The following is a 15,698-nucleotide window of genomic DNA, read 5'->3' as shown; positions in this document are numbered from 1 at the left end:
ATCAGCCTACAATGGACTTGTGTTAATTACTGTGTCCTCTTCTCTCTTTTTTCGCAGGACTTTGATCTCTGCATCAATTGCCACAACACGAAAGGCCACGAGCACCCGATGGTCAAATGGGGTCTCGGCCTGGATGATGACAGCAACAGCCAGAGCGGAGAGGCCTCCAAGAGCCCGCAAGAGAGCCGGCGTTTAAGTATTCAGCGATGCATTCAGTCGCTTGTGCACGCTTGTCAGTGTCGCAATGCCAACTGCTCTCTACCGTCCTGTCAGAAGATGAAGAGGGTGGTGCAGCACACCAAGGGCTGCAAGCGCAAAACCAACGGGGGCTGCCCTGTATGCAAGCAGCTCATCGCCCTCTGTTGTTATCACGCAAAGCACTGTCAGGAGAACAAGTGTCCTGTCCCGTTCTGCCTGAACATCAAGCACAAGCTTCGCCAGCAGCAGCTGCAACACAGGCTGCAGCAGGCCCAGTTGATGAGGAGAAGGATGGCCACCATGCAAGGCAGAACCATGCCGCTACCGTCCCCACCAGCTTCCGCAGCCCCCAGCACTCCCACGTCTCACACCCAGCCCAGCACTCCCCAAACGCCCCAGCAGCCGCTGTCCAACCAGCCGCAGACCCCCAACTCAGCAGGTGTCATGTCTCCTTCATTCCCCAACGCGCCTCGCACTGGTCAGCCTCAAGCACCTGTGCCCCAGGGCAAGCCTGGGCCGCAGGCCTCCCCACTACACCAGCAGCAGTCCCCCCTCCCTCAGCCGCCCCAGCAACCGCAGCAGCTACAGCAGCAGCAGCAGCAGCAGCAGCCCCCGCTTGCTGCAGTCAAGATGGCACGGCACATCGAGATGATGGCACAGGCCCAACAGAACCAGCAAAACTACCGGGTCAACATGAACGGCTTACCCATGAACGCCCAGCAGCCGCAGCAGCGCATGACAGGACCAATGCAACCCCCCATGCAGATGGTGCCAGGGCCGCGGGGACCGCAGGTTGTGCAACCTGGCATGGCCCCGGGACAGTGGCCTGGAGCTGCTGGGCCCATGCAGGCAGCTCAGAGTCAACAACCGGGCCTCGTACCTGGCCAGACTCCGCAGCAGACCATGACCATGCAGAGAGCCATGATGCCTCCAGGGCAGCAATCTTCGCCGGGCCAGAGGATGCTGATTCCGCAGCAGCCTGGTGTCCGTCCGCAGACACCCCAGAGACCTGGTGCTATACCCCCAAATGCTCTGCAGGACCTCCTCCGCACCCTCAAGTCTCCCAGCTCGCCTCAGCAGCAGCAGCAAGTGCTCAACATCCTCAAATCGAACCCTCAGTTAATGGCCGCTTTCATCAAACAGCGAACGGCCAAGTACCACGCCAACCAGCCGCAGCAACCGCAGCAGCCGCCACAAGCAGGTCAACAGCAGCAGCCTGGAATGCCACCCATGCAGACTATGGCTATGCCGGGAGGAGCAGTGCAGAGGCCAGGGATGCCCCCTCAACAGCCTCAGCAGCCTCCTGTGCAGGGCATGGCTCAATTAGGGCCTCAGGGGCAGCTGATAAACGCCGCACACAGCAACAACCCCCAGCTCCAGGAGCTCTACCGTCGGCAGATCTTAAGGCAGCAGCAACAGCAACAACAGGGAGTAATGCCTCAAGGCCATCCTGGCCAGTTTCCCGCTCAGACCCAGGGTACGCCATCTACTTACTCCCAGATCCGTATGCAGCAGCAGCATGCAGCCGGGGGTCCCATGGGTCAGCTCCCACCCATGGCTCAGATGGCCCAGTCCGGCATGGGGATGGACTCCACCCAGAATTTACTGCATCAACGATTGCTCCAGCAGCAGCAGCAACTTCCCCAGCAGCAACTTCCCCAGCAGCAACAGGCCGTCCTCAAGCAGCAGATGGGCTCCCCCGCGCAGCCGAGCCCCATGAGCCCCCAGACCCACCTCCTGGCCGGCCAACCACAGGGTGGAGCCCACCTTTCCGGCCAGCCCTCACTAGCCAATGCCCTCAGCAACCAGGTCCGCTCCCCCGCGCCAGTCCAGTCTCCTTGTCCGCCTTCCCAACAGCAGCCACAAGCACCACATTCCAGTCCCTCGCCGCAGGTTCAAAACCAGCCCCAACCCTCACCACAGCACCCGCCCCCATCCCACTCGGGTTCTCCCCACCCAGGACTCGGGGGCCCAATGCAGTCTTTGGAGCAGGGACACTTGGGGACACCAGAACAAAGCGCCATGCTACCGCAGCTTAACACGCCCAACAGAGGGCAGAGCAATGACTTGTTGATCGCGGGAGATGCTACAGGGGACACTCTGGAGAAGTTTGTGGAGGGATTGTAGCATTTCTGCTGGGAATTAAAGAACGCATTGTCACTCCCAGGGACCCATCCTCCCACTCCTCCCTGTTTCCCCTCAGACTCTTTATCCTGTTAGAGGGCTTTGTTTGTTCTTTCTAAAGCTGAGAACGTTTTTTTGTATTGACATGTAAAAAGTTTCAACTATTGCAAAAAACAAAAAAGAAAATTTGGTTGGGGAAAAAAATAAATTAATAAAATGTCAACACTTCTAGGGAATGTAATTGTTTCCTAAACCCAAGTTGTGGGTGTTTCTTCCTTAAGGGATTTGCAAGTTGCTTCTTAAATGAAATTTGAATCACAAAGAATATATTTTTTGGTTGAGACCAAATGTGCTCAGTACTCAATTTATTTTTGGTTTGTTTTGGTATGGTTTCATGCCTTTCTCATTTCTTTTTTTTTTAAAAGAAAATGTACAATTGCATTATATTATTCATATCTTTTTATTTTGTACCTTTGGAAAAAAATTAAAGCATTTTTCTGTTGAGAACTGTAAAATATTTTGTCTGGGAATTGGGCCAGGTTTTCGTTTTCTCAAGCTGTCATTCCTGGCGATTTAATCTAGTGTTGTACCATTACTGCAAGACGATGCGATGCGTTCAGGGACTGAGACCGCTCCCTTCCCTTTTGTGTGTATGAAGAGCACTCAGTTGTATTACAGTAGGAAATGGCCTGCACATGAAGACACTGACACAAATCCTCACAGTCACAAAGAGAAACACCGCTCCCAACGAAGATGACAAGGACTGCAACCTACATCTCAGTGGCCTGGGATTTGGAATATCTGTCTAGCAGGTGTAGAAAGTTGTTGCTTTGACATTAAAAAGAATTTGTCATACTTTTTTTGTCATACAAAATGTTGTAAAGTGTAAAGAGAGTGTGAGAAAGAGACCAGCCCCCTAAGCTGAGGTGGAATGATCACCGGTTGTATGTAGGCAACATCTCAGATGGCGCCCGGTCCTCTAAATGTTACACCGAGTTGTGTGCTATTTAGGGACGAAAGGCACATTTGAGATTCACCTTGAGGATAACTAATTGTCAGCAACCCTCATTCCTCTCTCACAAAAACTTGAATTGGGGGGATTTACTTTTTCTCCTATTGTAAATCAAGTTATTAAGCAAAATACTATAAATATAAGGAAGAGAGAATGAAATCACTGTATAAACTGGTAAAAGACTCATTTCTTACTTATATACCATATTGTTAAATAAACTGTGTGCAACAGAAGAACTCCAGTACTCTGTTGACTAAATAATGAGGTACCACTCCTCCTGTTGGTGTGCGTTTGTTTCAGCTCAGTCGTGTTTTGTTCCAATCTTCAGTGGGTTCGAGAATAAGTGATGGTGGTCAAAGGAGTGTTGCTGTGTGACTTGGGCGAGTTTTCACATCTGCACGAAATATTCAGTTCTGATTTGAAGTGTGACTTCATCTTCCTCCTGACCGTCCGCAGGGGAAGTGAGTGAGTTGTAATTTTAAGAGATGGGTTACTCTGTCTTACTGTAGTCATTTTAGTTCCACCTTGCAGGTAATTAATATTTAATGAAGTTATAAATGGAGTCCCAACCAAAAACACCAGTACTAATGTAAAACATGAAACTGAACCTTGAACCTCTCAAAAGAGTTTTCACTTAAAATGCATTACAGTCCATACCTCAACCTACAAGCCTTGTAGAGTTATTTTGCTACACATCTAATGAGTTGTTTGAGTTCGTCTCAGACAGGTCCCCTCGGGGGACACCATGAATACACTATGGCAGAAATTGATTAAATTAGAAAACCTTTATTTGTCCTGCAGTGGTTAAATTGCAGTTTACAGCAGCATGCAAAATGGCAGAAAAGATGACTGATAAAATAAAATGGAATAAAAATCCATTGAGGTTACTTTAGGTGAACACATTTAAAACATGTCAGGTTTTGACGTTTTATCAGATGTCCTGGGATAGCCATGGTTCCTACATGTCAAGACATGCTGGAACATGCCTTATCCAACTACAGCTTGCCTTGTCTTAGATACTTAAAACTGACAGTTAATCAAACCCTCAGAGTAACATAATCCAGTGCTTTATCAGGACAGATTCATGGTAAAACAGATGGACGATCAATATAAGTTAAAGATTAATTATTCATTTTGACTGAATTTATAAGAAATATTTAGTGTACTTAAAGGCAGTTATATACACATACATAATTGAATCCATGTCGACGCAGTGTAGTCACATGACCTGGAGGTCACCCATTCATTCGCCCGTCTTTCCTCACGTGACCGGAAGTTAAAAAAAAACAGCGGTCGCTTGTTTTGAAATGAAAATAAACCGTGCGGACTCTATCTGTTTCAGAACCTACGAAATAAACACAGTGATACACATAGATGTATTTATATATATATATATATAGCTTTGTATACACAAGAATAGGTGACGTGATGGAGCCTTGACGTTTTGAGGCGGAGGGCTAAAAATGGACATCTAATTCATCAAACCTGGGTAAGAATAAAGTGTTGTTGTGAACAGCTAGCTGCATCAGCTGCGCTCATTCCAGCACAAACACCACGTCATTTGTTAAGACATTGTGTCGGTCTGAACATTTTCTACCTGTGCGTTTGCTTTTGATGTCAGCGTGGTATTCTATTTAAAGTATGCAGTTACCCGCGAAAATCTTGCTAAGATGCAAATCAAACTTCCTGTATGTCAGAGCAGCCCTGCTGTAACCCGCGAAAATATTGCTAAGATGCTTCCTCTAAGGCAGAGGAGCCCTGCTGGTTGCTGCACCCGGATCTGCTTAAACTGTCCATCTTTGCAGGTCGATCGTTGACACTTGGGAACATGCTTGCAAGCCCCTTTTTAATGTGAAAAGAGGTGCATCACCATGGACGACTCGGACCAGGATTTTGCAGACCTCTGCTCGAAGCTGCTGAAAAGAGTCCGTAAGAAACCTGCTGAAGCAAGACAACCCGCGAAAGTAGAAGCTCGGAGCTCCAGCCAAGCAAGCCAAGGAGACAAGAGGAGGAGAAATAATAGAAATGGTGACTGTGGGTCCAAGTTGGCTGCTAGCCAACCCGTCAATGCTCCAGCAGAGCAGCCTGTGGTCGGGGGGAGGACCGGGCTTGACTCGGGAGAGGCTGGACCCTCAGTCACATACTCTGAAACGGTGGGAACAGCAGCGGTGCAGGGGAGCGGTGGAGGTCTACGAGCGAAAGACAAAGTCCTGCTGAAAATGCAGCAGTTCAAGAGAGCCAGTCCACAGAGGATGCTGCACGCAGACCGCTTCACTCCAGCCAACCACCACAGCGACCGGGCTCCTTTTGCACAGCAGCAAGGACGAGGTGAGTCGATGGTCTATGCATTTCAATGTCATGTATCACTGACTCGGTAGGTAGCAGAGACTCTGCCAGTCTGCTCCCCGCTCATGTAACCCTGTATATTTCAGTGCTTAGGGTTCCTGGTTTTCACCCAGGTGTCCTGGGTCCGACTCCAGTCCACACACTCCTGTGTGAATGAAAGGATGGGTTAAATGCACAGAGGGGTGTTTGACTTGATGAATTAGTGGATGTTGTGTCAGTACGTCAGCCGCTTCACGTCACACACTTTCTTGTTTATTGGAAATCTTCTTGGTTCACAGCCTCCTCTCTATTTGCAGATAATCCAGAGACGCTCAGTTCTGGGGCTCGTCCAAAGACTCCAGACAGCGACGAGGTTCTGGCCCAGCGGCTGCAGCAGGAGCTGGACAGAGAGGCAGCACAGGCCCGGACAGGGGACTTGGAGGACAGAGGCCTTTTCTTCTGTCAAATCTGTCACAGAGACTTATCACACATGAGCCCTAACGGACGCACACAGCACCTCAACAGGTACGAACAACTGTATTTAATTTTAGACACTTAGACTTATACTGCAAAGGGTATTCAAACACAGTAAGGCGTCCACAATGATATGCTTATTTTTAAATGTGAGGATGGATTTCTTTTCTTACGATAGAGCATCAGAAATGACATAAATTCTTCTCGGGGGTTTGATCTGCTGATCAGGTGGCTAAGTTTGACACAAAATAAACTCTCTCCAACTCTCAGTTATCTCAAGATTTGTCCCTTTGTTTCTGTTTGTGAATAACTCCTCCTTGCAGGTGTTTAGATGAGAGTGAAGACAGCGCCCCTGCCCGCCCTCCGCCTCCTGGCGTCCCCGAGTGTCCTATCTGTGGAAAGAAGTTCAAGTCTCAGAAGAGCCGCTCGGCCCATCTGAAGCGCTGCTCCGCGGAAATGGGCGTCTCGTCGGCCGAGCTGCTGCAGGCTCTGCAGAGACAGGCTGTGGAGAGCCGCAGCACCGCAACTGCCAACCCACTGTAAGCCAGACTCTTTTTTTTTTACGGGAGCAGTAAGGACGGACAATAATACTGCACCACTTGAGATATCACGCGACTGACGGAAAGAATATGAGCACTAAAAAGCTGAATGACGCCGTGTTTTTTTTGTTTGTTTTTTTTCTGTTCAGCATGCAAACTGCAGGCACGAAAAGGAAAGGCCCGTCTAAGCCGGCCCTCCCAGCGAGCAAGAAGCCCAGGAAGAAGACTAAGCCCATGGATGAAGAGACCATGGTGGCTCTGGCTCTGTCCTCCTCGTTGCTTGAACAAGAGAGGAAGCAGCTGAGAGAGGAGGAGGAGGCAGAGAGACAAACAGAAGCTGCAGCTGCTCACACCTCCATGACTTCCCTGCTGAAGTGGAGACCAGATACAGGTGCAGTATCACCAACAACAAAACAATATTTATATGACTGATGTCAGGGTAGCACGGACCAAGCTTTGTTACAGCAGTTTAATTCACTCCCATTAACTTCTATTTATATAGCCCTGTTTCACAAGATATACGTGTTCTCAGGACACTTTATGGTCAAGGTTCAGCCATCAAAAACAGTGAGGAGGAAAAATCCTTCTAAAAGGACGAAGGTGAAACACAGACTTGTTGGTTTTCTTAAAGATGTTGCACCAAAAGTAGCTGCTGTATTTCTGTGACTAGAGTCTGCATTGTTGTTTCTATCAGGAAACTCAAACTTCTCCTCTCCTCTCCTCTCCTCTCCTCTCCTCTCCTCTCCTTTCCTCTCCTCTCCTCTCCTCTCCTCTCTTAGGTAAGGGGCGTGGAAAGAGGAAAAAAGGGGCCGTCCCTCGTGCTCCTCCACTCCTCCTGGTCCAGGATGCTGAAGTGGCCCTGAGGAGGCTGCAGGATCGCGTCTCAGCTCTTCTCCTACTCAGCCCGCCGCCCTCTCCCCCTACCCCCACCCGTTGCACCAGCACTCTGCCTGGCTGGACAGGTGCTGCCCCCCTCTGGCAGAAAAGCGCACTGATGGATGACGACTCTGATTTCTACGTTCCAGAGCTCAGGGAGTTCTTGACACCACCGGTGAGAGAAACCAAAAGACAAATTTATGAATTTAGTTTCCGTCATGTCTGACCTGACTGAGGAGTTGAAATCAAACAGAACGCTGTTCTTCTGTGCGTTTCTTTTTAGAATAAAAGGTTGTTTCACACAGAGTAGTTCTGTTGTATAAAAAAAAATCTATACATGTAAAACCACAGGGATTGTCTGAAAAATGTATGTTGCCGTGTAGAATCTAAATGTTATAACTTTAGAATCATTATGCATCAAATATTATAGTGGTTTAGAACTAAGACATACTAGAAGAGATACCTGCCAACCAACTTAAATATGTGTTCTTTCTTTTTTCTGTTCAACTTACATCCTTGTGTATCGTACTGAACTTCTTTCAAAGATGGTTTCTCACATTTTCCTATTCGGAGTTCTCCTCTCAGTTCTCTTCCACATGGAGCTCAGAACAAGTTAATCTCACATTTATTTTGCAGCCCTCCCACTATAACCCGCTGGGCTCATTTTAGGATCAATTCCCAAAATATTGGCATTTGACAACAACATGTAGCTTCTATCCAGTAATCCTGTAATACAACAACTTCAAAACAATGAAATGATACATTGATATATGTATCAATTAGATTTTTTATTATAAGGATTGTGTTAACCTACAGTCTAAATGACTGAAATTAAATAATAGTGTGGTTCAGGAGGTCCCTACCTTACACACAGGAGAGTGACCCATGCACCTTTCATGTGCTGAAAATTGCAAGTAACTGGCTATTTTTACTGTCTATTAGATTTGTTTGACATCCAGTTGTTGTTGTTTTTTTTTGTTGTTATTTTTTTAAATTCCAACAGCGTAACGAGTTGAATGTGAGTTTATGTGCATTGAATTATTTGAGTGATATCAGTACTGTTCTCCTCCACAGGATGATGCCGTCTCATTCGACACCTGCAACAAACCTGAGTCTTCTGTCCAGCCTGAGGGGAAAGGAACTCCCGTCAGAGAGAGCAGGGACTCCATCCTACTATCTTCTTCTAAGGTCACCTCCTGCTCCCCAGCTGCCTCCACCCCTGGGACGACGCAGCTCCCTGTGGGCAGCCAGACTCTGAAAGACCTGATGGAGTTGACTGAAGAAGGCATAACCCTCACACAGTATGGAAAGACTGCCAAAGGTAAATATTATACCAGTGTTCTAGCAAACAGCAAGCATTTTTAATATATTACGTGCTTATATGAAGTTACACTAACTCACACACTCGTACTATTTTTGATCCCGATTGTTTCTGCAGACCAGCAGACAAACGCAGGTCTGTCCGCAAACATCCGTCTGAGCGGTTTCATCCCGGAGGAGGCAGCGGCGCAGGACGACCTCGGTGTTAGTGGCTTCGTGCCTGAAATGGCAAACACCCACTCGAAGGACGCCCACGGGCCAGCAGAGAGGCTGGATGATCAGGCCAGAGCAGATCACAACAGAGGCAGCCATCAATCGGTAAGACAGAGCCATAATTAATAAAATGAAATGAAATTCTTTTGATTTCACGACAGTGCTTTAAGGAAAACTGACACATCCTCAACACATTGATTCCATTTAAGATTCCTTTGATTTGTTTTGAAAATGTAAATAAAAGTCACACCTTTGTCTTTTAATTTTATTTCTTAATAATAATGACAATAATAATAATAATAAATATTAAAACCCAGAATACACAATAAAAACACCGGAACTACGGAATAAAAACATATCATTTTCAAAATAAGACAAAATATATTCAAATCATTAGACAAAAAGATGTTGTGTAGTCCCTAATGTCTTGTGTGCTTTGATAATTTAAACTTTTGCATTTAACTTACAAACTGTGCTCGTATGTCTTGTGTGGAGTGCGTATTATTAATTCTCCAGTGCCCTGACCTCCGTGTGTTGTGCCGGTGTTTCCTCCGTAGGCGGCGCTGTCCAGGCTGGCGTCTGACCTGAGCAGTATGGTGAACAACCCTCAGCTCAGTGACGTGCAGCTCCAGGTGGACAGTGGAGAGGTGTACTTTGCACATTCCTTCATGGTGTACGCTCGCTGCCCCCTGCTGGCTGAAATGGTAAAGCAATTACTAGCAAAAGCCTGCTGCAGTGAGATCACAGATGATTAATGATGTAGATTTTGTGTATTTAAGTTGTTTAAGATGTGGTGTTGCACCATATAGCTCTGTACACTTGCTTCTCCTCTAATTAAGCTTAGAAGAAGCTTTCTAGGCGATACAGTTTAGTAAAAGGATTAAAGTGCAAAAGATTGGAAGTAAATTCTACTTTAACTTTGGGCTCCGTTTCCTTTGATCCTCCTTTTCAGGTGCATGAAAGCGGATTTGGCGTGCAGGAGGAAGGCATGCCTGCCTCCCAGCGGGTGTTGATGAGTGACGTCCCGGGCGAGGCGGTGTTCACTCTGCTGCGTTACCTCTACACAGCCCGCTGCTCCATCCCAGCATCACTGCGGCCCCATGTCCTGGAGCTGGCATCCAGGTTGGTTTATTTATTTGAAACGACACAACAAGAGGTCCCATCACTGAAGTCTTTCACAGCCAGCTTTATGTTTCTGTCCCTATTCTGCTCTGTTTTTTATTTTGTTAACCAACATTTAATTTGTGGTTCATCTTTGCTTTTTTCCCTCAAACTCTTAAATTCAATTGTGTATTTCTTAAGGTTTGACTTGCAGGAGCTGCAGCAGCTTTGTCAGCTCCACCGAGAGGAGGCGGACGACGTGAACCAGGAGGAGAACGTCTGCACGCAAACAGACGAGGCTTTCACAGAGCTCCTCCGCTCCATGTGGAACGACGGGGAGGAAGATGGCGACGGGGTTCTTTCAGACGGAGGAAGGGATGAAGAGAATTGCCCTGAAGAGGACTGTCTAGCTGAAGAGGTCATGACGAGGAATGGAGAGATTTGTGAGGAGCGTGTGAATGAGGAAGAGCTGGAGGAGATCTACGAGTTTGCCGCCACGCAGAGACAAAGGGAGGAAAAAGACAGCGAAGAGGAGGAGGAGGAGGAGGAGGAGGAGAGGGTAGATGGGAAAGGAGACGAGGAAGCCGTATTCACAAAACTGGCAGAACCCAAAAATGGAAAAAGCCAACAGTCAAACTTTCAGCTTGAAACAAACCCCAGCCTCGATCGCAGCTACAACCGCCTCTTCTCAGACTCATGGGGGGTTTGTGAGGAAGGAGAACCCGTCTCCTCTGCCTCTACCTCTGGTCCACCAAAGACAGACCATCCTCAGTCCCAGCAGCACAAGTCTCCTCCTAAACCATCCTCTGAACTGTCTGCCAGAGCTTTGCTTCAGTCTTCAGCGAGCGCAGTCTACGACATTTCCATCAGCCCTACACACAGTGCGTCCAACCTTCCCTTCCCCGGCCTGTCCCCCGGTCTAGTGGAGACGGGAGATGCTGTTGGACTGGACGTGCCTAAAGAGGGTTCGCCTTTGAAGCGTGAAAGCCAAGGTCCTCGTAGTATTTGTGCCCCTCTTTCTCCTGATACACCACAGAAAAAAGAGGAACCTGAGCTCATAGTTTTGTCCGACTCTAGCGACGAGTTGGAGATGGAGGTGGACGGTGCAGGTCTCAGTCCCCCGTGTCCTTTGCCACATTCTCCCTGCTCCCCCCAGAAAATACAAAGCTACACAGAGGTCAAATCCAGGCGCATTCAGTCACCTATCAAACCTACTTCTGTGAATAAGGAGTCCATCAGCTTCCAGTTCAGTCCTGGTGATCCACCTGATTGTTCTCCAGAGGTTTCCTGGCTGATCCCGTCCACGCCGCCGGTCCAGTCCACGAGGAGCGGCTCCACTCAGACCAAGAGCAGCATGTGCAGGACGCAGCTCTTCCCTAAAGGTCGCAACTCCGCGCTGTCGTCTTCAGATTTCTCTTCTCCTGCTTTACCGTTTAAGCTTCACACCTCCAGTAGCCCAGTTTGTGCCCACGTTGACCCAGCAGGGGGCCGCGTCTCCAGGTTGAGGCAGGACGGGACAGGTCTCAGTAGCTCCAGATTGGATCTCAGCGGTTCGCCTAAAAAAAGCTCCAGTTTTAATTTAAGTAGGGATAGAGATGTGTTTGCAGTTCCTCTGTCACAACCTAAGCTTTCAAACCTCTCAGACTTGACTAACAGTACCCCTCTCCACCTGAAGCAGCAACCTTACAGCAGCACTCCCCTTCATACAGATCTCCACCAGCCTCCTGTCCTTTCACTTTCCTCTTCACTCAGCTCTGATACTGACACCCACAAGCTGTCAGGTCAAAGGAGTGAGGGGGCCCCCTCAGAAAGCCTGGAGAAGACGGAGTCAGGGAGCTTTCATCTCTCCCCTCTGTCCGGCCCTTCAGACCCACCCTCATCTTCCTCTAACAGTGGTCTTCAAAGCTCAAAAAGGAAGTCCTCCAGTCAAAGTCCACGTTCTGTTCGGTCCAGCAGACACGACGACGCAGGAGTTAAGCTGATGAGGAGAGAAGGAACAAACGAGGAAGGAGAAAGACACGCAGACTCCGGTGATGAGGACAGGGGCGACAGAAGGCGGGAGGAATCAAAAGGAGGATCTGGAGAGGCAGACAATGCAGAATCCAGTTACAACCAAAGTTTCATGGACGAGCCTCCCATGGCGTTCAACGACTCGTGGGGCCTCGACGTCGGCGTGGAGGCCAACCCGGGACGCTTCAGTCTGAGGCTGGAGGACAGCGGACGCTCGAGCCAGCAAGAGCGGAGCCCGGGACAACGAGGACCAGCCAGGTCCTCAACGTCTCCCATCACTCAACCTCCTCCACCCTCCAGTCACAGCGTCCGGACACTGAACAGCTGTAACGGCGCAGCATGCCGCTCTTCACGTAAAGGTGACAGCCCACAAGCACAGACCAACCCCTCCTCCAGCCCCTCACCACCTGACCCCAACGCACGGGCCACACCAGAGGTGGACAACGGCCTCCTGGACTCCAAAATATGGGAGAGCTGGGAGGAGGAGGGAGAGGAGGAGGAGGCTCTTCCTCTCTTTCAGAGGGTGAACCCTTCCGTCCAGCGCAAAACCCCAGGTGAGTAGTCCTACTTCAACCACAAAACACAAGCCAGTAATTGATTTGCAGAGTTTTGCCGCATCTATGTGAAAGCTTCTACAGAAATGTGCACCTAAATCTAACCACATCACCTGCTCTACAGCAAAATGTGTGTTGGAAATATTACTGACTTCATACTTCTTGGGTTACTGCATTCCCAAGATTGAACGTAGAGGTGCACAGATGCCAAAATGTAGCATGGTGTCCCACTGGTTGTCCGGATAAGGGCATGGATGCAGGAAAGTGGAACCCAATAATCCGATACCACAGAGCAATATTCATTTAAAATGTTTTATTGCAGAAGACAGCTTGCAGAGTTACTGTTAATAACTTTAGGTTAGAATGTAAAAGATGTTTTAAAAATGTGAATGTGCTTTAAATGTGTTCTGATAAGTGATTAAATGATGGGTTAGAAGCCTAAGCCTTGATTCAGAGAAGGAAAAAACTGAATGTAATTCTACTCTGAACCTGTGTGCTGTGCGTTAAATTGTATACAGATAATAACTTTGGTTAGGATTTGTTTAAAGGGTTTTAAGCATTAGGGTGACTGCATGTATTCGTTTAGTTCTAGAAATCACCTGATCATTGTCTTGCTCGTGTCTCACCAGTGTCCTCACACAACAAAAGGAGACGCACCATGGTGCCCATCACTCCCATGCCCCACTACTCTGACATGGACACACCGGAGCTCAAGAACAAAGTCAGCAGGTCAGTCAGTCCACTCTGGTCGTCAAATTAACGAAAGGTTAATCTGCGGCCGTGTTTTTTTTTTTCCCCCTAATCAAGGCGATTAAGTGAGGAACCGATCCGATTACCTCCGGAGTGTCACTGTCAACTTGATCTGCCCGGCTTTATTCTCCATCTCTCCCTCTGCTTTCCTCCTGCCCATCTGTTTGTTCCACTGCCTCTAACTTTCGCCTCCGTGCAGGTTTGGTATCCGGCCTCTACCGAAGCGCCAGATGATCCTTAAACTGAAGGAGATCCACCAGTACACGCACCAGCTGGTCAGCTCGGACTCAGAGGATGAGGCGCCGCCCGCAGCTCAGATGAAGCCCCCTCCCGGCAGGACCACCTCCTGCGCCCAGACGGTGAAGTTTAAAGAACCCACAGCACCTGCTGTCCTGTCCCCCCTGAAACAGAGGAGAGAAGAGGAGGAGGCAGAGCCGCTGTCCGCCTCGCAGGGCTCCAACGCCTCCTCAACTGCCGCCAGCGAAGAATCTGAAAGGTAGTGTATCTAGGTAGCTTTTAATCTCGTTGAATCAATGTGTTGTACAGAGGCTACCTCCATATATATATCCACAGGGATCTGGCAGCTCACTCACTCTTCACTTGTGGAGCATCTGTTGTTCAGCAGCTTAGATGTTAGGATGAAAGTTTGTAGCTGACGGAGTACAGCGTGGCGGGGTATTCAGATACTTTGTGGCTGTACTTCATTAACAGGTCTTTCTACCTCTTACATCATCATTATAGACACTGACCAGCCACAACATTATGACCTTATATTCCTATATTCTCCATTGTTGCTACAAAACAGCTGTGGCTTATCAGAGAACGGACATGGACCTTCTGAGGTGTCCTGTGGTGATGTTGTTAGGTTAACACCTTATACTGTTCTTCATGTTTTTTGTGTGTGTCTGTGTCAGGCTGCATCCTGCTGAGGTTGGAGTGTCATTGCTATGGGGTGGGGGTGTCTGGTCTGGTCTAGGTGGGTGCTACATGTCTAAATGACTCCCACATGAGTTTGGTCAGTGGTATTTACCTCTCCGGTGAATGGTTTTAATGTTGTGGCTGATCGGTGTCTCTCAGTACAGCTGATCCCACAGAAGTTCCTTTTAAAGAGTCACATTAGGGCAACAGAAGACCTGACAGAAGTGAATTCCTTGGGTCAAAGGTCTAGACAAAACACCGTGTCGATCATGTCAGTCCACAGCTACACAGATGTGCTCATATTTAGTGTCACTTCAACACATACAGAGGAACATGCAACAGTTTTGACAGGTTACTTTTTAAGCAAAAATGCCCAACAATACATTTATTTATTATGGTGGGTGTTTTTTATAGTTTTGAGCCAAAAATCTTAAAAATGGATCCAATATTTTGGACAATGATTGCTTTTAGATATTCTCTTTTAGATATTCTGAGCTTCACATTGTTTTGTCAGAGGGCAAAACCTCTGCAGGATTCAAACCTTCAACCTCTCAACCTTGTTTTTTTTTTATAACGTATTAGAAGTTAATATTAGATATTTGTCCTCATTAGGTCAAACCCAGAGTTGTGCATTTCCTCTGAAGGCGACTCGGACAGCGATGGTGGCATCTCGTGCTCCCAGGCAGCGTCCCGCCTCCAGGACCGCCTCCTGGCAGTGCGCTCCTTCATCCTGTCCGACCCCGGCCTGTACAGTCAGATCCTCCAGTACCAGCCCCTGGTCCTGTCCCAGCTTCAGCAGCGCCTCAAGGCGGCTGGGATCCGCCTCGGTGCCGCCAAGCTCGTGGACTACCTGGACTCTCAGTGCATCACCTTCACCACGGCCAAGCCGGGCCACTCCGCCCCCGGCCGCAGGCGAGCCAAGCAGACAAGAGCAGCCGGTGACAGAGGAGCGAGCAGGAAAAAAGCGGTTACAGCCTTAATTTAAAACTTTAAATTCAACAAAGACTTTTTTTAAATGTAGAAACTGTGAAAGATTTTACTTGAGTGCTTTGAACATTCGTCTGAAAACAACTTTCAGGCACATGAGACGGTTACATTGTGTTGGACGTTGCCCGTTTGTTGAAAACGGGTTTAAAACCATGTAAGTGTACGTTATTTCGTCAGGACAGTTTGTGATTTAAATAATTTGTTTTAAGATGTTGCATTTAATATGAAGTCCCACTGTGAAAATAATAATAAAAAAGAAAGATGTTTCTTTACTTTCTTACTTAATCTTCATTTCAA

At 48.1% G+C, this 15,698-nt stretch overlaps 2 protein-coding genes across 7 annotated transcripts in view; both read left to right on the top strand.

Annotated features, from left to right (window-relative positions):
• crebbpa (CREB binding protein a) overlaps positions 1 to 3,602 on the top strand; it is a 34,929-nt gene extending 31,327 nt beyond the window's left edge. For all 4 annotated transcript variants that reach the window (XM_047578628.1, XM_047578627.1, XM_047578626.1 and 1 more), the window contains one exon: positions 58 to 3,602. In XM_047578628.1, coding sequence (XP_047434584.1) covers positions 58 to 2,325 — 2,268 coding nt within the window. In that variant the 3' untranslated portion in view covers positions 2,326 to 3,602. The remainder of the gene's footprint in view (positions 1 to 57) is intronic.
• A 1,039-nt stretch (positions 3,603 to 4,641) lies between these two features.
• slx4 (SLX4 structure-specific endonuclease subunit homolog (S. cerevisiae)) lies at positions 4,642 to 15,681 on the top strand. 3 transcript variants are annotated; one of them, XM_047577231.1, is made up of 14 exons: positions 4,642 to 4,823; positions 5,140 to 5,662; positions 5,977 to 6,184; positions 6,457 to 6,672; positions 6,822 to 7,063; positions 7,452 to 7,723; positions 8,623 to 8,869; positions 8,987 to 9,186; positions 9,639 to 9,785; positions 10,034 to 10,203; positions 10,384 to 12,746; positions 13,376 to 13,475; positions 13,696 to 13,992; positions 15,027 to 15,681. In XM_047577231.1, the coding sequence occupies exons 2-14, from the start codon at positions 5,206 to 5,208 to the stop codon at positions 15,397 to 15,399; spliced, it is 5,292 nt and encodes a 1,763-aa protein (XP_047433187.1). In that variant the 5' UTR covers positions 4,642 to 4,823; positions 5,140 to 5,205; the 3' UTR covers positions 15,400 to 15,681. The 3 variants fall into 3 exon arrangements, with proteins under 3 accessions (XP_047433187.1, XP_047433185.1, XP_047433186.1); XM_047577229.1 differs by having other exon boundaries at positions 8,978 to 9,186; XM_047577230.1 differs by lacking the exon at positions 4,642 to 4,823 and having other exon boundaries at positions 5,020 to 5,662; positions 8,978 to 9,186.
• Positions 15,682 to 15,698: the final 17 nt, after the last annotated feature.

This window comes from Mugil cephalus, chromosome 2 (assembly GCF_022458985.1).
Source record: "Mugil cephalus isolate CIBA_MC_2020 chromosome 2, CIBA_Mcephalus_1.1, whole genome shotgun sequence".
In the NCBI taxonomy this organism is placed as follows: domain Eukaryota; kingdom Metazoa; phylum Chordata; class Actinopteri; order Mugiliformes; family Mugilidae; genus Mugil; species Mugil cephalus.
This window is presented reverse-complemented; position numbering and strand designations above follow the sequence as displayed.